General features: G+C 41.4%; 1 protein-coding gene across 2 annotated transcripts in view; it reads right to left on the bottom strand.

The window, feature by feature from the left end:
• Positions 1-311: 311 nt before the first annotated feature.
• Positions 312-24,372, bottom strand: part of SNX25 (sorting nexin 25) — a 67,451-nt gene continuing 43,390 nt past the window's right edge. Inside the window, exons 9-19 of one of the 2 annotated variants that reach the window (XM_074154527.1) lie at positions 23,546-23,574; positions 20,972-21,127; positions 18,561-18,692; positions 12,801-12,941; positions 12,105-12,218; positions 11,412-11,576; positions 6,229-6,346; positions 4,888-4,954; positions 3,493-3,674; positions 1,836-1,936; positions 312-1,353 (exon numbers count right to left, since the gene is read on the bottom strand). In XM_074154527.1, coding sequence (XP_074010628.1) covers positions 1,279-1,353; positions 1,836-1,936; positions 3,493-3,674; positions 4,888-4,954; positions 6,229-6,346; positions 11,412-11,576; positions 12,105-12,218; positions 12,801-12,941; positions 18,561-18,692; positions 20,972-21,127; positions 23,546-23,574 — 1,280 coding nt within the window. In that variant the 3' untranslated portion in view covers positions 312-1,278. The remainder of the gene's footprint in view (positions 1,354-1,835; positions 1,937-3,492; positions 3,675-4,887; positions 4,955-6,228; positions 6,347-11,411; positions 11,577-12,104; positions 12,219-12,800; positions 12,942-18,560; positions 18,693-20,971; positions 21,128-23,545; positions 23,575-24,372) is intronic. The other variant, XM_074154528.1, reaches the window with a different exon arrangement.

The following is a 24,372-nucleotide window of genomic DNA, read 5'->3' on the forward strand; positions in this document are numbered from 1 at the left end:
TACTTTGATCAAGCACTAGTAAATGTTACTGATTGCTCTGGCCAACTCGCACACTTCTAAATACCTATTTACTTGTAACACCTTCTATGTGCAGAATTTGGCTTCCTTCTTAGGACTGTGCCGTGACTTGAAGACTTCTTTGGAACTCTTGAGAGCAGGCGGCTGCATGTTACTGAAACCGCTGATTTAAATACAGCAAACTGATTTTGTGTGCCTTAAACTACTAGCTGGTCCTAACCGCAAGCAGTTTTTCCGAGAGCACAACTGCACTGGAATTAAAAGAAAGTAATGAGTGTCACCTAGGGATTTTTGATGATGTTTAATTATTTAGATGTGCATTAAGACCATATTTTACATATTTTTACATAAATTAAAAAAAAACCACCAAAGACATAGTTTTTCTTTCCTTGTATAAAATAAGGGAAAGATTTGAAGGTTGTTTGAAATTGGGGTATTTGAATAAAACAGCCCTGAGTAATATCAGGGAAGTTATTAGAATGGTTTAATTAAATGTCTACTTAATCATTCATAGAAGCAGTTCATAAGCACTAATCTCTGAGCTAACATTTAAACACAGGCATTCTGTTAGGACATACCAGTTTACAATACAGATTTTCGACACAGACTTTTGTCAAAGGTAACGTAACTATTCCTTAACGAAACCAGCGCTTGCCAGACTCACTCATCAGGTGTCAGTACAGCCTCGTTAGCAAGTACCGCAATCGGGTTTTGTTATTTATTGCTTACAAATGCTTCGAACGACGGGAGATCTTTGGTAAAAACAAAAATCGATAAAATTGTCACGATAGCTTTACACGTAGTATTGCACGACAAGGCTTTTTCAATACACAAGAGAGGAAAAAAAAAAATAAAAGGAATGCTCGAATCCTCAGCGAGGAGATTAGAACTGTACAACATTCATTAGGTTACCACTATAAGCAAAATTTCTTTTCATAAATGTTTAAAATATTTTCCGGTTTCTTTCAGCTTATATGAACATTTATTTTTCAATCTATATTTGAAACAGAAGAGTAGTCAAATAGAACAATTTAAATAAAAATTGGCAACTATACAGCATTGTTTTGTCTACCCTACTACAGCATCAGATCTTTTCAAGTCTGTTTACTTCACGAAAAAAAAAAAAAAAACCTCAGGAGGAAAGAAAAACGCTAAAAATAATCATAGTCCTCAGCCCTCTATGGAAAAGAGGAAATAAGTTTCATGTCTATTATCGGACATAGACATTTCTCTAGTGGTCCAAATTGTGCAGATTCAAACCTAAGTGGCGTTAAGCTGCTCTAAATGAGCTCTCAGCTCGGGACACAGTTCCGTTAGCAGCAGTTCCAGCAAAACCTGGAAAACAGAAGAGAGTTCAGGTGAGCGCAGGCGCCACAGGAGGATTTCTATCTCCTTTTTGTCCCAACCAACAGCAGAGCAGTGGGACCTTCAGAGGGCTGCCATGTCCTAACGCTGAGCCCGTCCCGGAGCTCTCCTTCCCCAGGATTCTCCAAGGTATGTTTACTTCTCAGTTATATGAAGAAATTAGTTTGCGCCTCGGGCAGCGAGTTGGATGTGGCAGAGGATCTCTTTTAGACAAAGGTGTTGCTGGTTTTGGAGTTAAGCGGCTTTTTGCTATTCAAAATTAGTCAAAGGATAGAACCAATTACATTTTTTCTGACTTATTTTAATAACAAAAAAGGTTCCTTGCATACCGAACACCAGTCCAACATAAATCTCCGCAAAAACACCCCCTCCCAAGGCTTTGAGATGGAGCGAGCGGAGCTCAGCAATTCACGGGACCATAAAGTGAAAAGGCTGCTTTTCTGGTTACTCACGTAGAGCAGATGCTTGTTTGCCTTTCTCTCTTGCAGCGCGTTGAACACTTTCACTACACCGTGACGGGCGTTTTGCTGTCCAACAAGACTCTGCAGAGTATCTGCAACAAACGCGAATTCAGCTTATACTGGTTTATTTACTCTGGGCAAAACGGCCGCACCTTCTGCCCATAAATACACAAGGAGAAACAAAAGCACCGCACCTCACAGCCCTGGGTTCCAAAATACAGCCCTCGCACCAATCTTTTAAAAACACACAGGGAACTCAGGTCACAGCTTGAAAAAGACACCCTTATTTCTCAAGTTACCCAAGTTAAAAACCAGCCTACGCATCACAATTACAACATTTTAGGTGTTTTAGCATGATATATAGAGTATCTTTTCAGTAGTTCACCTCGCAGAGTGAAGTCTAATACATTATTGAACCATTCACTTAAATGCCCCTTCAGCCATAAAAATGGAATTCCTCCAACAGTTATAACAGATTTAGCACTTTAATCGCCTCTCAATCTTCACAGAAAATAACTTCTCGCCAGTAATCAGATAAGAGAATTCCAAGTCAGTTATTTACATTTTGGATTAAATTAAGAGAATAAATAGGGGTCCGATGTTTCATCGTTAACTTCAGATGCGTTCGGCTCCGTCCTGGCACATCTCTCCTAACTCGGAAACGAACAAAGCCCCAGACCAGCACCGGCAGGGTATTTATTGTAGGTAAGCAGGTGAGTACAGAACAGAGAGAGTAAGCGCAGGGTTGTTTGTTTACGCATCAAATGACAAATATTTTGCAGGCGTACCTGCTGCTGGTTTTGCAGTAAAAGTGATTAAATGCAAGGGGGTACATGAGGTATCTCAGTGAAGCCATAAAATAGCTCCTTGAAGTCCATTCTATTCAGATGGAGGGGAGATAAGATGATTTCCAGCGATGTTTAAGTGCGTTTCCAAGGGCTAAAGGGAATAAATTTTGGTTCTTCCCAGTCGGTGCCTTTGGGTTTATGTGACCTCCGGAATTATGTTCCCTGTCCCGTGAGTGGGGCTGGATGGAGCATCTCAGGAGGGCGCCCCAGAAACGTGCCTGCTGAAGGGGAAGCGGGGAGGGGAGGACAGGCAAAGGAACATCCTGGAAACCCTCCTGGAAACCCCTCTCAATCTAGGGGTTCAATCTTCTGTCCAGGCCGCAGGTCCCTCTAACATTCCGTGCCACAAGACCTCGTATCAGGAACCGGCAGCACCACACCACACTGGCGGTGGGGGGAGAGCTCCCTCTTCAATTTTGAAATATAAGAGGACGAAATAATGGGGGTGGTGCCGCTCTCCCTATTTGTCAGGTGGCTCCAGGCAGCAGAACCAGCTGGAATTTGCTCTCAGAGAACCAAAAGAGAGTCTTGACCTCACTTAATTCCTCGATGAATATCACAAACGGACATAAGAGGGATACAGGGTTTTGCATCCACCAGTAATACTCAAATCCGTGCCCTTCACCTCCTTGACAGGAGAGGCAAAGAGTAAGGCCAAAATTATCCTAATTTATGCAAATAACCATCATTTACAACTCTACAGGCAAAACCAATCTCAAACGCAACCAACAGCATTTGATTAACCAGTTTCCTGACTAGTTATTAAATCCACGATGGGAGCAGAATGACGGTGATCTCACCTGGAATGTTTTCAAGTAGTTTTTGCTGTGCTCTCTGTTTCGTCTCCTGCTTTTGTTCATCGCTCTTGGCTCTCGGGGGCGGTGCTAACTTCCCATTTGGCCAAAAAGCATCTCGAAACACACCGATGTAGTAAACAAGCATTGCCTCACTGAACATCCAGTGTACAGTGTCGCGGATTTGCCTGTAAAATGCAGAAGGGAGCACATCAGAGCTGGTCTTTCACGTTTTATGCAGATTTATTCTTTTCACTCCTGAAAGCAGTGGAAGCGATGCTCGTTTTCATGTAATTATCCCAATTTATCTGAGCTGGTTCCACCAGCATCACAAGTTGCCTTCAGCTCTGGGTGCTCTAGGATCTAGGTCACTCCAGATACCGCACCCACAAACACGTATTACAAACTACAAGCGCTACACTAAAACTGGAGGTGATTCTGCCCCTCTGCTCCGCTCTGGGGAGACCCCCTGCAGTGCTGCCTCCAGCTTTGGGACACCCAACGCCAGAAGGACATGGACCTGTTGGAGCGAGTCCAGAGGAGGACCATGAAGATGCTCCAAGGGCTGGAGCCCATCTGCTGTGAGGACAGGCTGAGAGAGTTGGGGGGGGTTCAGCCTGGAGAAGAGAAGGCTCCAGGGAGACCTTAGAGCCCCTTCCAGTCCCTAAAGGGGCTCCAGGAGAGATGGGGAGGGACTCTTGATCAGGGACTGGAGCGATAGGACAAGGAGGAACTTTTTAAACTGAAAAAGGGGAGATTTAGATGAGATATTAGGACGAAATTCTTTCCTGTCAGGATGGTGAGACCCTGGAACAGGTTGCCCAGAGGAGCTGTGGCTGCCCCATCCCTGGAGGGGTTCAAGGCCAGGCTGGATGGGGCTTTGAGCAACCTGGTCTGGTGGGAGGTGTCCCCACCCATAACAGGGGCATTGGAACTTGATGATCTTTAAGGTCCCTTCACACCCAAGCCACTCTATGATTTGAAAGAAATTCCTGAAAACAGAAACCTAGTTTCAGAGCTGTCAAAAACCTTCATGGGACTGTAAGATAAAGCACAAACTAATAAAAGCCATTCAGAGCCCGGATGTTCAGAAAAAAGAAGATAACAAGTCATTTTTGTTATTTATGTATATATAAATGAAATCCCACAAACTATTGTGTTAATCCAAAAGCAACGCCCTCTGTAGGGGAAAAAATAAGGAAAAAGATAATTTACATATCTGTGTCTTCTCTAGTCAACATAATGTATTTGTAAACTGAGCTGTGGAAAACAAATGCAGATTATCATGGACAACACAATGTCCAGATTATTATTATTATTTATTTTTATCAATTCAGCTCTCAGCCTTTTTTTTTTTCATAGAACAATGATGCAGGTTCAGTTAAGGTAACAGCTACTTACTTGTTGATAGTTCTTCCAAAAGTGACTTGTACTAGTGCAATTAACGTTTTTCTGACCCACTTGAACACTAGAACAATGAAAAGTGACAGAAAATAAAGACCAAGAGGTTAATATCATTAAGGAACGCGTGATCACGTTCAAAATCTTCCCCCCTGTCACCCCCACCCAAAAACCACCCCACCCCTACAGCTATTATAAGGTTATTACTTACTTTTACCTATAGCTGTGTAACTACCTATAACCTATAACTACCTGTTATTATAAGATTTCACTAATTGTACATCAGTCTCATTTTTCTTGCTGCTTTCCCTGTACTGATTGCTGTACGGTTTTTAATTCTTGCAGATTATATAAGCATACCTGTAATATGCACTTATAGTTTATACTGTAAACTTTTATGTTTAGGAATATTTCAAGTTTATCGAGCCATACAACTACCCAAACCCCCTTTTCTACTAGAAAAAAAGAAAACCCCTTAAAAATTCACACCCCTTTTATACCTACAAGTGTAACGTTGTACACGCAGCAGCATCGTTACAATTCTGAAAACACTTTCAACTCAAATAAACCAAGCAGTTGCTTTTCATTCCAAATAAAGGAAAGAAATGGGAGTGCTTCCTCGCAATTACTGGTTAATCTTTCTTCCATCCTGTTCTCCATCAGCAGGAGAAAGTCTATATTTGGAAGATGCACCTGCCATTTTTGGAAGGTGCTGCATTTTGTAATAGTTACCCTGTAAATAATTTTATAGGGCTTCAAGTGTGGCTGCACATTCAAATAGAAACAAAACTAGTTTTCTTTATTACCATTAATTTAGTTACGTAAAGTAGGAAAAAAAAAAAATATCTGGTACTGAAAGATGCCACAATTCTAGCATCTTCTCCACTATCCAAACTGTAGAAATAAAATGCAGACGTCATATACTTAAAAAGGACATTAAAATTATGTTGCTTTGTCAGTGACGTGTTCTGTAATAAAGCCATTTTTCCTTCCTCATGATTCATATACATTCTAACACGCAGCCTACATACAGAAAACATGCTTTTGTACTTCTCTGGATTTTCCAGATATTTTTTTAAACAAAAAACTTCAGAATATTGAGTGCAGATGCTCTCCTTTACCAGTTATATTTTTACTGCCATTTTATATTAGAATTTCACTTTTGAACAAAAGCACCAAAGTTAGAACTACTGAAGAACAGCTCTGTTCCAAACAAACTGGCTACATAGGTTGCAAGAACATTTTCCACTTCTTGAACCAGCAGAAAAATCCAAATTACAAAGCGTCCCAGATTTCTCGGCCAACAGATCCCACTAGCAAATAAGCAGGTTCACATCTTACTTCCTCGCAGCTCAAAGATCTCTCCAATCAGCATGAAACATGGTTCAGCAAGAGAGTCCCTTTTCCCGTCCACCTCCTCTCCGTAGTCCGACAGGTCACTGTCCTCTTCCGTTTCTTCCTAGGAAGAGAGATACAACATGGGTAGGTGCTGCCGCTCCCCACCCTTCTTCCAGAATGGATTCAGTCACTGCCATGCCCTGGGGAAGGAGCAGAGCCGGCCATCGTGAGAAAGGTCATTAGAGCCACCAACTCTGCTGCTGGCAGGGCCTGGCAAATAGAAACCTCACCAGGGATCTTGAAAAGGGATTACACTTCCCAGTGGAAATGAGCAATGAGGACACGCTGCACTGCTGGAGTCATCGCCACTGCCAGATCTTCCGCCTGCAGCCTTGCCCCAGTAAGCACCTCAATGTTGGGTGGATCTGCCCAGATTTGTGGGGTTGGCTGCCTATATTGCCCTGCCAACACGAGCTGGGTAAGGGAAAGGAGGTGATGTGGGAGCCAGGTACAGCCAGGAAGCAAGGGAGAAGCGTAAAGAGGAGATGGCACTCAGGGACGTCTGTGATTGCAAAGCCTTCTCTGACACAACACCCATGAAGGACATCCAGGATGGGGAGCCAACCAGCTGGAGCTGTTTGCAACAGAAGCAGCTAGAAAGAAAGGGGGAGAATCTAGTTATTGCATACGGAGAAGCAGGCAGCTGGCTCCCCTGGAAAGCAGACAGTGCCGTCTCTTCACTCCAAGACACTGGCCCAGGTTGCCCAGGGAAGCTGTGGCTGCCCCATCCCTGGAGGGGTTCAAGGCCAGGCTGGATGGGCCTTTGAGCAGCCTGGTCTGGTGGGAGGTGTCCCTGCCCAGGGCAGGGGGTTGGAACTAGATGGTCTTTAAGGGCCCTTCCAAACCAACCATTCTATGGACCACTGCAGTTTTGGCAGTGCTATTATTCAAGAATGAAGAGCTGACAGCATGTTGTTTCTCAGCATCATGAATATCTTCAGCACCAGGATTACACCACCTACCACTACTCATGGCAGCCACCACATCCCTTTGCTTCCCTGGCATCTCCCCCTGCCCGCCAGTGCTTAGAGTAGAGCCGCAGTGAGGCAGGCCTGACCCCCACTGAGGCTGGTGCAACAACCCAGAATCCAGTTCAGGAATGGTCAGAATGGTGTGCAGACAAATTTTCTTTCTTCAGTCCTGATTTTCAAAGAAAACAGTCATCTCTTCCTTTGCCTTCTTTTCTTCCTTATCATTCCATCATCTAATACTGTTGGGGTTTTTTTCCCCCTCTCATGATCTAGTCTAGAAAACCTGCTTCATGGCTCTGTTTCTCTTGCATTATTTTGGTGTCCTTCTTGGCCTTATTATTCTTTTGGTCATCCCTTGCCTGTCATTTGAACTCTGCTATACAGAGAGTATCTTACAGTCTCTCAGCTGTACATCAGTTTGTCTTACTCCTTCCTCACCCCCTCCAAATCCCACCTAAAGCCCATCACTGAGTGGCAGAGCCCTGGAACAGGCTGCCCAGGGAGGTGGTGGAGTCTCCTTCTCTGGAGACGTTCAAAACCTGCACGGACACGTTCCTGTGCAACCTGCTCTGGGTGGACCTGCTTTGGCAGAGGGGTTGGACTAGATCTCCAGAGGTCCCTTCCAACCCCATGTGATTCTGTGATTGACTTCAGGTACGTTTCCAGTCCCTGAGAATCTTCTCCAGGCACTACATAGTAGTCTATAAATAAATAACTCCAGTGTTGCATATTCCAACACTTAGATATCCTGTACCCTGCACTTCCTGTGTCACATTTGGCATTTTCTCTAGCACTGCTCAAGCTGCCGCTTCTCTCCTCATAATCAGGAAAACAAAAGAAAAAATCCCACTGAAGCACATGATAAACATCCGCGTAGACTCCCCTGTTTATTGACTTCCACAGCTTGAGGAGTCCCCAGCTTTTAAAGCTTTCTGCCAACAGTAGGCTGAGCTGTGACCGAGGGCAGAGAACAAAAAGCCAAACCATACTGGCAAAAAAAGCCGCACAAGGAAACCACAAATGGTTTCTCCCGTTTACCCATCTTACCACACAAGCGCACAAATTCACTGGCGATGAACAGAGCTTTCCCCAGGGACACAGTCTAGAGCAAACTCCAGTCTCGCTCACTACCCTCCTCTGCTTAATAGGCTTCTTGGCCCTTTGTTAGTTTAATTATTTGAGAAATTATGTTTTGTTTAATATTTCATAGTAGACATCATTCCACATTTTCATTAAGCACATGGGCAACAGAACAGAAAATAAGCTTACTGAATTTGCAGGTGAGCTTACTGAGTTTGGAGCTGAGCCCACAGGGTTTCATAAAGGCAGATGCAGAGTGGCAATAACTCACTGTGTAAATGCAGGAAACAAAACAATTGATATCGGTAATATTACAGTAAAAAAATCCCAGGGCCATACTGCTGTGGAAGAGGCAAGTGCAATACCATGATGTTTAAGCAGGAACACTGTTTGGATGACATGTATACACATAGAGATATAAAAATTCTTTTCATACATGGGAATAGGAAAACCTAGCGGGACCATCGTGTTTCAAATTTTAATCACTACATTTCCAAGAAAAATACAGATAATCGGGTAAGACCAGAGCAAAACCATAAGGAGGAAGTAAAACATAACCTAACAAAACCTAGGAGAAATTGGGGCTTCTCTGTCTAAGAAATAAAAGACTAAGAGACAATAGGAAAGTAGTAACTCCTGATAACCGAGATGACGTTTGCTGCAGAGAGGAGCAGAGCTAGGCTGGCTAAAGGAGGGAGATTTCGGTCAGACAGTAAGAAAAGATTCCTAACCGTGAAGACAGCTGAGAACCGGGACAGGCTGCCTTGCTCGGCTGGAGAACATCAGTTACCAGAGGTTTAAAAACACGTTAGACCAACACGCAGCAAGAATTTTGCCGGTAGAATCAAGTCTGCTTGGAGCACGAGGACAAACCCGATGATCTCTCCGAGGTCCCTGCTCTATTTTTCTGCTGTTCAGTCAATCCCTTATCATTTAGAAAATGCAATGAGAAATGTAAATTCTTACACGACAGTGCGTTTTCTATCCATTAACACTTCATAAACCTAAAACCCCTTCCTCTAGATGATATCAACTGTGTTTTTTCCTCTGATTCGGTTTTGGTCTTGAGAGCTAAGAAATATGTTCCAAAGCTGTCCCTGTCCAAGGAGCTGTATATAAAATAGATCTGAAATTGCTGCAGTATCTCATCTTGAAAACAGCACTCAAGAGGTAATATTGTTCTTCTAACACGTATTTGAAAAGTGTGAGATGAGACGTAAAAGAGAGAGCACTGTATGAGAGCATTGTCTTCTACAAAGTCCAAAATACAACCTAAACCAGAAATTCTTAGTTACAAGGAGACCACAAATCCAACAGCTTTGTAAAGCGTGATTTAACACAACTAACTTCATTGATGACCTTGTACCAAACGATTTAAGCCTAGTTTAACTGCTTTAGTGAATTATCCAAAATGCTATCACCTGTGGCAAGACAGAGCTGATCTAAAAGCTCACAAAGCTCTAAAGCTCACACTGAAAGAAAAGGGTGTCCACGAAAAATTAGAGCTGATCCCAGACCACCTCACAATTCCCCTCCCTCCGTTTTATCGTTATTTTTAAACTAGGACAAGCGTTTGCCATACTGATTCACAGGGTGTAAGTTTCCTATACCCCCTCCACCTGTATTCTGTTGTCTCATCTGATGTTTAAGCTTAGGGAAGGAGGGGAGGGAAGGTGGATGTGATGCAGGATGGTCTTTGCTGCATTTGCACACTGCCTGGAAAAACACAGTCTAGCCAAAATTAAGTTCCTAATCCCACAAGTAACAAGTAAGAAATAATATTAAATTTAAACTAAGAAGTTGTGTTCCAGCTCCTCTGCTGCCATATTCTCTGCGCATTTTTCGCTCGACTTCATTCCTGTTTTTTCAGTACCAGTTGCTTCATTTCTGCTTCATTTCTTTGTTCTCTCTCCTCTCTCACGCACTCTCATTACAAACTCCCTTTCCTTCTCCCATATATCCTAACTATCTCCTCCTACACACTCACGTAATATAATATACGTGTGATCTGCCTTTTTTCTTGAGGATGTTTTCCAATTAAATACCAAAATATAAATAGCTTCACGCTTCTGTGCTTAAGCTACTTCTACCTAACAGTCACTTTTGTTTTCAGAACTGCACTACTGAAGTGTAAAATTAGTTTCTCAAACTTTCTTTACATTTATTACTCTGAAATGAGACATAGGCATTCAGCATCTAGGTGCAAATAGAGTGCATTTTTTACAAATGAAAATATATAGGATTTTCTTCTTCCTCAGAGATGCAAGACCACCTTTTTGCCTATTAACAGGCTAGAACTGTACGAGTTCCCCAACGTCCATTCATCCTGCAGAAGCCAAATCACTGCAGACAACTACGGCGTGCAAGAAAAGAATTATTTCATATAATGTATTAACTAAAAAAGGGAATAGAAACAGCTCCTTGGAGGCTGCATATCTGCAACACGAACCACACAGAACACAGAGCCGTGGAACCATGGTCAGTTCTAGTCAATGAGCTATTTTAGTCACTAATCTATTCTTTGCTGCATTTTGAAAGACAGTGTTTTTTTATGGCTTAGTATCAAATTCTCCAACCGCCTGTATTTGCAGATTCCCTCAGGGAGCCTGTACCATTTGCCAAAATCCTTTGTCAAAACTAGCTTTGCTTCAGACGTTGTCCAGAAATTAAGGACACACAGCTGTTCCCTGCCAAGAGAAGCTTCCGAAGAGAGAATTCCTTTTACCTGTCAAAAACCCCTCTGAAATACACGTCAAGAGCAGAAGTGGGAAATTCTGCTATAAAAAATAAATAATCCCACATGGACTGCAATTCATTTATTTGTGAAAGGTTACATGTTTGCCTATATATATATATATTTATCAAAGGGCAGGAAACTTCTGTTATTAATAAACAGCTTTTAAATTCATAGACAGCTCTTATTTTTGACTCTTTGTTCACCTACAGTAAATTAAAAATGACCTTTGGAAATGCCTTCCAATATTAACTGCCATTCAAATGCATTATATTAATGGCTCTCTCTGCTTACTTTGGATAAGTAATTAAATTTGGGAAGATTACTTTTCTACCACTTACCTCCTGATGAGAAAACAAATCACCAGGAAGTCGTTCCAGAAATGAGGAGAGTGAAAAAGATGACTTCTTTCCTTGCACATCAATAACTTTGAGGTGCTCTGGGGAAGGGCTCAAGAAGGCGTAAAGTGCTTCACTCTGGCAGAGTCTTTCATCAGAGAGCAATTTCTGAGAAGGAAAAATAATGACAGAAACAATACATCAATTAAATATTTCTTGTTAAGGAACAAGATGTGTCAGGCCATCCAGTGAAACTGATTTAAGACATGGCTCAGAGGTACAGTGAGAGGGAAAAAAAATAATCCGTGTCTCACAAAGACACTTCAGGAAGTTAGTTCTAAAGTATGAGAACTAGTAGAATTAAAGATTTTAATCTTACAACTTACTTTCTACGTTCTAATTTGTAAGGAATTTGTTGTGAAGTGTTGTAGTTAAAGATTACAGGATTCATTATTTGCTATATATTAATTAATCAAAGTTTAAATTACCTTACCGCTACAGGAATGGTTACTATCAGCCAAACTCATCTCAACTTCAGGCGTTTTAGACAATTTTGACACTTAGAACGTCAAATCTTACATCTGACCCGTGTGTTTTAGGCTCTCTCTTTAGTCAATAGAGAGACAACATCCACTCCAGAGGCACAATTCAATCCTCCCGTTCAGACATCTGGTGGTTTTGTCTTTGTTTTCTTACCTGCAGAAAGTTATTAAGCTGGTTCTTGGATTTCTCCATGAATTTCTGGTCTATGGATTTGAAGGGCAGCTTGCTGAGGGAAGGCAACTGAACTTTCTTTAACGAGGGAAAACACTGCGTAGGAGAAAGGAGAGCTCACTTAACGTGTGTGTGCAGAAAAACACAGGTGCTTCAGAACAGAAATGAAAAGACTCCTTTGTGCTCCCATCTCCCTTCCACACCCTTCTCAGCACCTCAAAAAACACCTTCCCTTACCCAGTGTGGGCTCACACATCTAAACCCTTTCCCTTCCCACCACCATCATTATCTATCCCTTAGACAGAAAGGTTAAAGTACTGTAAAAGGAAACCTCCTCTGTCTCCAAAAGCTGTCTTTTCCAATACCTCCCTGGAAGCCAGTGACAAAACCTAGTTTTCAAAGCAGGTTCTTGCATGACAGTGCAGAGCATTTACAATTTTGACATTGGGTTAGTTCAGTAAAACCTTCATTATTAAGAAAAAAAATTATAAACAAGTTTTATAAGTATCTGGCAGAGGCCAGAAATAGATTGAAAACTAGCTCTAAAAGGCTAAAAGTCAAAAAGCTGGAATAAAACCTGGTAAAATTAAATTTTTATCTGGTCTTCCCCTCTCCAAGCACCATTCTGACAAATTTTAGCCATTTGCATCTTCTCCCTCCTGTAACCGAGATCCGTACCTCACTGAGTTTCCGGTGCAGGTTCTGAAACTCACTGAGCTTCCTGGGAACAGTCCAGTTCTTGGTTTCAGCTCCACCAACTTCTTGTAAACTCACCATGACAGAGTAACAGGGCACTTGTTCTCCATTCTCTTCTAAAACCTTGCGGGGAAGAACGTCACAGATAAGGTATGCTACTTTGACAGCAAAGAGTGGAATGTTTGGGTTGCCAGATGACTGGCTTGCAAATGATGTCACTATCACTGTCCCACGCTTCTCTTGCGGTTTGAAGGGTACACATGGAGGAATACCCTTAATGGATTAAACTTTACCTAAAATGCCGCCAGTCCTGGATCAGGCCTCCAACTAGCCACTATTACACTTCACATACAGCTCTGCAATGCCATCCCATCAACTCTCAAATCTCCCTGACAGGTCTTCTTCAAAATCCTCCTCTAGCAGGAGGTGTCCCTGCCCATGGCAGAGGGGTTGGAACAAGATGATCTTTAAGGTCCCATCCAACCCAAACCATTCTACGATTCTATGAGACAGCTGTGTGTATTATTTCAGTTTTTAAGGTACCCACCAAGCTTTCTGATCGCTTATCAAGACTCTGTCTCTCCTGTCTCTCTGCGTTTTCCTGACTGTTCTCCCATGATTCCCACGCTTCGTGGCTCGGTGACTTCTCTGCTCATTTGAGCTTTTCTGTGTGCACGGGACGTGGTATCCATGCCGTGTTTCATTTTCGAGGGGCTCACAACTTCACAAATATACTACCGAATCGGGCTGTACAACAGCCCGAGGCAGGAGGAGCGATTAAGATTAACCACATTGTGCAAATGGGAACACTACAGCAAAGAAGTTAAATGGTATTTTCTTGAGACAACGGCAGCAGCGTGACCAGATTATGTCTCAATTTGATGAGCCACCCAGAATTTCACCCTTATGTCCTAATGGTAACAGATTATTATTTTGTCTACTTATTTTAAGAAAACAGCTAAATAAATTATGAAAGGCAAATAAGGGAAATGCATGAAATACATGGCTTTTTCTGGCCAAGCCAAACTCTTAAATGCTTGTCTTAATATATGTGCAAGTAACAGAAAGGTAATTATAAAATATCAGTCTCACACAATCTTATTGAATAAGCTTTTGGGTTTTTTTTTTTTTTTAAAGAACATTTAGCTAATCCAATTAGGATAAGAATAAACTTTATAATTCATAAAATTATGACACAATTTCTGAGAAGCCTGTAAAGTTCTGACAACACTTAATGCTCGTGACAGATAATTTAACTAACGGCTACATCACCACTGTAAAAGACACACAGCTAAGAGCTATCTTCATATTTTACAGCTGTCCACAGCTGTACATGGAGAATATTCCCTGTGATGCACCGATCCTAAAGCTGCTCGTGGACCACTGGGAAACGCAACTTGAGGCCAAGGTTTCACATCTCTCTGTAAAAAAAAGCTGCAGCAGCACCCGGACAGAATACAAAGCATCAGCTTGAACGTCTGAAAGCGTGGCTGGTTCCCAGCAGAGCTATTTGGGGAACTGCCTTTCTCCTGCCAGAAACTGCAGAAAGAGATGCTTGAACAGCCTCCAAAATGAAGGTCAGAGGGATCTCCTGGGACAGTCCCTGCCCTGTCTACCCCTGAGCTCGACTGGATTTGTGTTTGCAGGTGACTCACAAACACCTCCCAGCAGCTGCTTTTGAAAACTGGGAGATCTGAAAATGCTGATTTGAGTCATTCTGAATTACATATTCACCTCCAAGGCAGGGATTTGCATATGTGTAGGGTCATCTGAACTGTAATTATGAGAAGACAGTCATCCCTCTGGAAGGACATCCTCAAAATGGAAGGACTTAGTACTCCCTTCTGCTTTCAAGTTAGGATACATGTATAAACCCATTTAAATTCTAATTACTAGATGGAGACACATCACAACTTCCTTCAAATACCCTCATATAAATCACAGAATCATAGAATGGTTAGAGTTGGAAGGGACCTTAAAGATCATCGAGTTCCAAATCCCCTGCCATGGGAGGGACACCTCCCACTGGAGCAGGCTGCTCAAAGCCCCATCCAGCCTGGCCTTGAACTCCTCCAGGGATGGGGTAGCCACAGCTTCCCTGGGCAACCTGGGCTAGTCTCTCACCACCCTCACAGGAAAGAATTTTGTCCTGAGATCTAATCTAAATTTCCCCTCTTCCACTTTAAAACCATTACCTCTTATCCTGTCATTACACTTCCTGACAAAGAGTCCCTCACCAGCTCTCCTGTAGGCTCCCTTCAGATACTGGAAGGCTGCTATATTTCTGCAAGTCTTCAGGATCTTCTTAAGAAAGCAAAATTTTTGACCAATTTAAGAATTTGTGCATTTGTTTTTCCAAATTAACGAATCAACTGGAAAATGCATAATAAAATGGGATGTTAGTGGAGTCTTCTAAGGCAGGAGCTCTAGTCCTTTACTGCAACAGGCACCATCTCATACAACTGCTATCATGAATTAATTCAAACTTGTGAACCAATTGGTTTCCATCCCCGTTACACTAAAAGTCTGCTCTAGATCCTCACCCCGGTCACTGGAAGTTTCCTTTCAATTTCCAAACTCATTCCCCATTTGTTCCAACAATTCTTCGCCCCTCCCTTATATTTTCCGTTATTGATGTGTTTTTCTAGAGCGCCTTATTCCTCTGAGTCTCCCTTTTGCTAAGCAAACAGAAGTGCTTTCACAATCACTTCCCATGGGAGAAGTTCTTCATTCAATCCGTTCAATTCCACCCTTCTCAAACACAAAGGCCCAGCACCTCCAGAGCAACTGTAACGCTTCATCTCGAATGGAAACTCCTTTCCCGATATATTCGAGAGCCACATTTGCCTTTTTCACACCTGCAGCCCACTCAAGACACCTTGCACATCTGACAAGCCACTGGTTCCAGCCAAAAGGTGCTCCAACTTGTCGGATCCAAAGCCCAGGGTTCCTGCTGAAGGCCAAACCTCACGTGCCATGCTGTGAGATTTCACCCCACTTCTGTTACTCCCATCCTAAAAATCACCCAGTTCTTTCTGAGAACCATCCTAACCCTCTTCCAACTCTGATTCTTCATAAGCAGAAACTTAACATTTGCGCTCTGGTTTGGTTTTCCAAGTCCAAAGGTCTCAGAATAGTGTTTTCCGAGACCCCTTTCCTCAGCTTACACATAAGTCTTCAATGTTATTCACTGCTATTTCCCTGGCAGGGACAGAATCAGCTCTCAAGCACCCAAAGCTATTGGGATATTTTTGTATCAGCAGCAACTCCACAGCCTCAAGACCACATAAAGATTATTTATTTCAGAATTTCTTGTCCACTACCATGCCATAGATACCTACTCTACAAAGGGTAAAGATTTCTACCTTCTCCCTACGAGGCAGAGTCCCAAAGTAGATATGAAGAGATAGGAACGAGGATGCTGACATAGCTACATCCACTAATAAAACCTAGAAGGCGCACACCAGAGGCGAGCACCTCTTACCAGGATGTGTGGCGTGGTAACAGTAAGAAATATTCAACGAAATACTGCAAAGCCAAAGGAGGAACAAATATTATTTAATACTGTCCAGGAGAAGCTATAGCTATTAGCTGCAATAGACAAAACGTAAACTTAACGTTAGCAAAACCTGTAATAATTGTCCAGTAAAGTACAAGCTGCCAAGGGAAGCCGTTGAATCACCTGTTAGAAGCACTAAGGGCTGGTCCAGGCATCCCTCGGGAATAATTAAAATAGGGGCTAACCAGACAGCTGGTTAAAAAAAAGTCCCTTAAAAGTCCCTTTTAAACATAGAAAGGCCACGCAGAATTTCATCTTATATACCTGTCACGGGGAAACCACTCACAGAATTAGACGAGTTGTTATTAGAAGTCCTCTCGTTCTGCATGTTCCTACTGTCTTTTTTCAATCTCTGCCAACCAACCAAAACACTGGGTCTCCAAAAGATGGTTTTATCAGAAATATCAGTTACCACAAGACACATGTAAGCTATACCATATACATTGATTTCGTTAAGCATTTCACACACACACCCTCAGTGCATTTATTTCACTCAAAACTACAAAGACTGAAAGATTCAAGCTAAGAGAGTACAAACAAGTTTGGACACATAGGGGTTTTTTTCCCCAAGTCTTCAGTAATTCTAGTTTTTTAGGCATTATCTACTGTTTTAGTAAATCAGTCTAAAAGGTCAATGACAGGCTATTACACTTTCACCTCAAATTCTATAGCAAAATTTACCTTTACAAAGCTTTTCTGCCAAACATATAGGGCCACCAAGTTTTTCTCTCTCTAAAATCGCAGAGCTACATGCTAGGATTAGCAACAGCATATTTTGCAGATAGAAAGACAGTGTCACCTACTCATACCCCCTAAAATCATCAACTGCAGCCAGAACATTCCCGAGCAATTAATTAACACGGATCACTACAACATTAACGTTTTCTCCAGCCTACCCTTTGAAGCACAGAGCTGCAAACTGCACAATTAATGCAAGCCTACATTTAATTATCTAATCCAGTACTACTTATAGTTAAGGCAGCAAGTAATTAGAAGCCTCTCCCAACCTCTTAATTAGCTGAGCTACCTCTCATCTGGTAATAAGGAAGACGCTGGGCAGTTCTGTCTGGTGCCCCTTCTGCAGTTTCGCCGCACACGGAATTGCTGGTTTTTAAAAACCAGACTTCAAAAACTACAGAGAACTCCTATTTAAGAGCTACACTGTTCTCAACTCTATCACCTGCAGACAACAATAAAACAAGAACAAACCCAGACATTTACACATTGAGAATGTGGTTTTTAAAATGCCACCTTAAGTTTTCAACCTGCTGGATTTATTTCTCTTTTTACAGACAATGAGTTTAACTGTTGACAGACCCATTGTAGTTTGAAAGAGCTTAAGACACAAGCTAATTTTTTCTTGCAAGAAAAAAATACCTCAAGGAAACTACTTATACAAGGAACATTTTCTTAACAGCACAGGAAGACAAGCCAGTAGAGATCCAATTAATCTTTAATTCTCTGAAGCAATACTGTCAAGAAGACTGCTTATGCACGGTGTGACCCTACAGTTACTACATAACAAGCATTTACTGAGTTCCTTTCATGGCAAGTGTTAATAGAAAGCCGTGAGATGGTAACACTTTTTGTTTCTGTTACATTTTTTTCAACTTTAATTCTACAATTGTCTGCCGAGGCCCAAAGGGAAGAGCAGAACAAGACCCCCAAAAATAATTTAACTTCTCCTTCAACTTACTCACAGATTTAAAGCACTTTCTTTCTGGGCATTCTAGTCCCTTGAAACTGTGCTGCCATTAAATATAATAATACAAACCACAAAAAGTGTTAAGTACTGCATCTTTGAGACACAGCAGAGACACAACTGCACCCAGGTGCGATGGCATGGTAATATAACAAGAGACAGTTCTCATGAAAACAATACCCCTAAGATAGCAAGTTACTTTTTTACCCAATGCCAAAACCAGTTCACGTATACGCAGGTATTTTTGTGACTCCATTACAACAGTGTCTGAGGACTATAAATTTTGTACGTGCATCGTAGTCATCACTGGGGAAACAGAGAAGGAGCTCAGAAGAGGTCAGGGTTTTTTCCCTCCCCAAGTAAATATGAAGTATACGCAGTGTACACAAAGGTATAAGGAAAGCATATATAGGTCTTTATTCTTCTCTTCATGCAAGTTTGAACTGACCCAGAAGACAAAAAGCCATAATAAAACCCCTACCTCGCCTGAGACAATGAAGGCTTTCCACATGCCAAGATTCTCACACCACCAGTCCGTTCTTGCAATGTGCAGCTGAAGGTCGTTATGCTCCCTCTCCATCAGAGTAATTTCATCCTTCAGCTTCGAAACAATCTGCGAAGCAAAGTTTATCAATTACAATTGGTAAGAAAAAGCTTGTGCAACACGCCGAGTTGTGTCTTTAGGGACACTGCTCAGAAAGAAGAGAAGGCACAAAAGCAGGGAGAGAAAACAATTCACGTGGAAAAAAATAATCATGAGAGAATACAATGCCCTCATATAAACGTGCAGTCATCTTAAAGGTCAACCCTGACACTAAAATAAAAAACAAATTAGAAGGACATGCTACTATCACACTATCAGCATAAAAAACAATTTAGATAGGATTATGTATTACACACACATAATACAAATTATGTGTTTTATACAAACTTGAAATAGCAATTACTGAAACATGCATTACTGAAGGCATGCTCCTCACTATTTTCAGATATACACAATGCGACCGAAGAACCTGGGAACAGATTTCATTTCTAGGAACTTAGCCGAGTTAACAATCACTCAGGAAGCTCCCACTTAGTTCACTTTAGTTTTGGAAAGGGAAGAATTTATTACTGTGGAAAGCACACATTTAAAAAGATGTTCCCATCAAGACATAGCTCACTGTCATAAAGGAGAAGTATCTCATCACATCAGCAAAAATATCAGTAATCACACATACTACTAGGAGACAGTATGACAAGAAAAGGTGGAAGTACACATAAAATGTGACATTAGAAGCACAGCAAAAGAAACTGACACTTTTTTTAAAAACAATATGATACATCACATGGTCAAATTTATGACTCTTAGTTGTATGACTTGCACCACAAGTGGTACATTTTATAGAGCTACAGAAATTCTGTTTTTTCCAGACTTTTGGCTCACGTAAGATGTGAAATATTATCTACACAACAGCAATATAACAACCTTCTAGCACATACCTAACCTCCTTCTATGACCAAGAACCGAATTTTTACCTGCCACGTCCAGAGGAGAAAAAATAAAGTCCCTGTGACAAAGTGATCTCACTCTGTCAACCCCAACTATCCATTTAAAAGCTTCAAAGGTAAATACTACTGCAGTAACACAGGCATAAAAAAAATAAAATAAAATAAAAAAAGACACATCTGTGCTCTTACCACTCGGAACAGTAGCAGTTGGATGACAAATAAGAGGTATTTTCTGCCAGCTGAGGCCACACAGACAGACAGAGCCGAGCAGCTGTGAGCAGAATACATTTCCAGCTGTGTGCAGCAACCCCTGGCAGAAGGGGTACGTGGAAGGGACAGAGGGAGTGGAGCCGGCCATGGTGGCCTCAAATGCAACCGTCCACATCGTTCTCTTAGAGGCAGCCACCCCCAGAGCTAGAGCAGCAGAGAGTGAGTGGGGTGTCACCTTCTACTCAGACCAGCATCTTAGCACTCACCCTGAGTGGCAGAACAAAGAACCCTGGTCCTGAGCAGTGGCTAATGCCCAGGTATGTTACTGCCATCCCTAGAGCAGGAGCTCATTTTAGGAAGACACCTTGGCTACTTGTTCCTCTTACCCACCCATTTGCAACCAACCTCATGACAACTGAAAAGCTTGGCCCAGCTGCATCCGAACAACAGTCCTATATCATCCTCCTCAGTAGCCATGCAAACCTGTTGGCCTCAGCCAAATGCAAATCACTTGCTTCTGCCTGGGTATGTTCTTAGATTGCTTAACTGGTGCTCTTTGCAAAGAGGAAAAGAGATTTTTATTATTCTTTTTTTTTTTTTATCCAAGTCCAGAGAACCAAAGTTTTGTATCCCTCAGAACTGCTTTGTCTGATGAAAGTGTGCCTGTAGATATCTCCTAGCTCCTTCTAAAGGAAATCAGTCACTTTTATAGGTGCGGGGTTTTTTCCCCAAAAAAAGATCATGAAACCTGCTGTGCTACCTCAAAGCCAGCAGAGGGAGCAGAAGTTAAACAGCACATCCCTCACTGCAGTGCTGCAGATGCGGCAGGGACACGGAACAAGCTGCCATAAAGGATTACACAGATACAGGTGGGGAGAGACACAAGGAAGAAATACTATTTGGCAGCGACAAAACAGCAAGACCGCTGGGAGAAAGGTCGTTATTCTATGGCAAACAACAGAATATAAATCATATTTGCAATTTTAGTTACAACAGCTTTGAAAAAAAAAAATGGAAAAAATAAACAATTAAAACTAAGCTCTGATTTCACTTTCTGTAACAGGTTTATTGAAACAGCAATCTGTCCTGTCTAAAAAGAGCCTGAGACAAATGGATATGACAGAAATACACACATAATATATTTAAAAAAAAAAAAAAAAGAAAAAGACTAAACACACTAAAGGTGCTTACCTTTTTGTCGGGTTTTGGTGAATTACATATGGAATTTAGAGCCTGTTTCTTATACTCAAGCTTGTCATTTAGCTGGCGAAGTTTATTTACAGCATAACTGGCCTGTTCATTAATTTTTGTGCTGCATTCTTCAGTAGCTTCTTCGCAACCTTGGCTCTAGGAACAGAGGATGGAAGTAATTGCATCATTAATATGAAAAATGAGACAGTTATTGCTTGCTCCATAAGCATTTTACCTATAAGAACACTTATTCTTGATATAGACAAAAATGTAGGCATAACAGATTCTAACAGATATTCCAACCATCAGATCCAACATGAAACGACATGAAGTCTGTTAAAAACAAAAAGCACCAAAGCCTCATTACCATTTATACTACAGCTCTTTGGCAACTCCTGCCAACTGTGTAAAACGACCTTCAAGCTCAGGCTTTACTGTAAATGAGAGGAAGAATCAAAGTTTATTTTAAAAGCAGCAACAAGCGTAATAGTCGTCATCAATATTCAGAGCCAGAGAGAAAAGCAAATACCTAGCTCACAGCTGAAAGATGGACACACACACCCCAAAAGCCCCACAGTTCTAACAAACAGTCCTGCCTCCCACAAGCCTTCACAAACCACATTTATCAGCCCACAGAACAATCCAAACCAAGTCCTTTCTCTTCATAAACAGATTTTACTGCCGGTTTTGGAAGTGGCAATAAAAACGTGTTGAAAGCACGTATGCATTACCCTGAACTGATAAATAATATTCTTATATTCATTCAGACAAACCAGTAGCATTTTCTCTCATGTGCTTCTGGCGTGCAAAAAAAAAAAAAAAAAAAAAAACCAGAAGACTTCACACCTTCCCGTGACATTCTCTTTAACACCTTTTTGGCATTTGCCTCAGCCTCCCCTTTCTTACTGTGCTTCCCCAAATAAGCGTGAAGACCTCGAGATGCAGTAAACACAGCACTGAGATGTTACCGTTGCCATGTTCAAAGATCTTTAAGGTCTACTTTGTGACTGAATATATCTAAATTTATCTGTGGGAAGCTATGAATCTAGTTTCATGGAGAGTTCTGTGTCATTTAATGATATTCCCACTAAGTAAGCTGTATCTTTATATAATTAACAAAGAGATGACAGAAATAAGTCTCTACTAAATTCTGTGAGTTTTAGAGGAGACAATCCTACTGTAAATTCTGCAGTATTTTATATCTTAGTAAAAAAAGTCTGAAGAGATACAGCAGCAACAATAATTAATCTCCTTAGCGTGATCCTCGTTAGGGAGGATACCATAATGCAGAAGTCAGGAGTTCTAGGCTAAGAAATTCATGCTCTGCATTAGCCTGAGATGTGCCTAAATAAATAACATTATCTCTATGCCCCAACCTTCCTTATGTCTATTCTGCAGCGACTGTAAACTCCTCAGGACTGCCTCCAAGCACGTGTACGGTGCTCAGCTCACGGAAGCTTCTTGTTGTCTCCTGGCACAACAATAATATCCATAATAATAATTAATAACACTAGGTGTTATTCAAAACGCTACTGAACAGAACCACAAAATCCATTTCTTGGGATGCTCAGAGGCCAAAAAGAATCAAAAATGCTATTTTCAACACTTAAGAATTAAAAGACTCCTCATATGAAGTTTGGTTCTAGTAATCAAAGAATTGCAATTAATTACAAATCAGTAAGGCTCTGCCCCCAGAGGTAGGCTATATGATTTCTGTCATTAACATTTCAGACACTTACAGCAAAAAACACTGCTGAATCACTAGGTTTATCCCAAAAATGCTAGAAATAAAACATAAGAAGTTACCTGCATTCAAATTATCGAATTTATCAAAGAAACAACCAACACAACACACTCAAAGCTGAGATCTTAAAGGCTTGTGCTATTTTCCCCCAATTGCTAAACTGATGACGACTTCCATTTCTGCGAGTGCTGCAGAGCAGACCTTGGGCTTATTTTAGCAATTTTAGCAGCACTGATGCAACCACCAGGCCCTTTTTCCTCTGAATGCGGGCACTGCTTCCTTCTGCATTTTTACGTCTACTCATGACTTTTAAAGGAAGTTTGTCCAAGGAGCGAAAATCGATGACGGATTGGAAAGAAGAAGAGCGAGCTTGTTCCACGTGCAGCAGAACCAGCAGAGTCTGGCCTTGCCCCGATTCCCATCTTCTGATTTGATTTTCTCACGTTTAATCAGGGCTCACCTTTTTGTTCTTCCCTCCATGAGGACACTAGATGGCTTTTAACCTATCCAGCTACAACAGTGAAAATTATAGGAAATTAACATAGGTAGGTCCCAGGAAGCGAGGACATAGACCTCCAAAATCCATCCAAAACAAAAACAATTAGTATTTGCTAACAATACACATCCCCCCAGAAACATCACATTTCTCAGTAGTGTCGTTTCCTATATATGGGGAAGAAAAAAAACCCAAACCTATTAACCGGTACTGCATTTTCACCAACACTTGAAAGCCCACTGGAAGACTCAGAAGAATTTCTTCGAATTTATTTCCACCTCAAAGACCCTGAAGACGTGATGATTGCTCTGTTTGAGAGACGCTCTAACAGTACACGTGGCTTCATGCTTAGTTTGTTGTTAAAAAGGCAAAAAAACTTTAACCATATAAGCAAACTTGGGAACGTATTAGTCTATATGTTTTTACAGCAGACACAGCCTTCAAATCTGGCACATATATATCCAAGGACTCAGAGGAAGGACAGATGCTGCTGATGTCAAAAATCTAATTTTTCAGCCGCTACAGCAGACGTTATCTGACAGAGGACAGACAGCCCTAAAGTGTTGTGTCAGTTTTCTTAGAGAAACAGTTATCTCTGTTAGACCCTGAATAAAATATATAAAGAGATTAAAACGCACAACGTTTAATACGTAGAAAGTGCTGGACAAAACCAGTAACAGTCTTTTTTCCAAGTCCCAGTGATCGCAAACACAAGGACAGAAAGTCTTTGAAATACCTACCGCCTTCAACATATAGCTGAGTTACCACTGAGAAAAGAAGAAACGCATCTTGAATTTTTATCAAGGAAAAGAACACAGGGAGAAACAAACAGTGAAAAATTCAGCAAGCTCTAAAAGTTCATATTGGAAGTAATTTACTTGTAACAGCTCATCTCTGCAGATTTGCTGATATGGAGACTATAGTAGCTCGCCTACAGAAACTAGAGTCATATTTAAGCAGTAAATACAAAAGCCTCAGGTTCTGGGAAAATTGTTTCTAAATGGCAGAATGTAGATCAGCAGCCCTGGATTCTGCTTCTTGCTTGCCCGTTTAGATCCCGTTTTAGACAAACTATTGCACTTCATTGTGTTCTGAGCAAGTTCAGACGGAAAACGAAGATATTCATGCTGATGTGAAGTGGCAGCCTGACTGAAAGATGCT

The sequence above is a fragment of the Numenius arquata genome, chromosome 10 (assembly GCF_964106895.1).
Source record: "Numenius arquata chromosome 10, bNumArq3.hap1.1, whole genome shotgun sequence".
Taxonomy (NCBI): Eukaryota; Metazoa; Chordata; class Aves; order Charadriiformes; family Scolopacidae; genus Numenius; species Numenius arquata.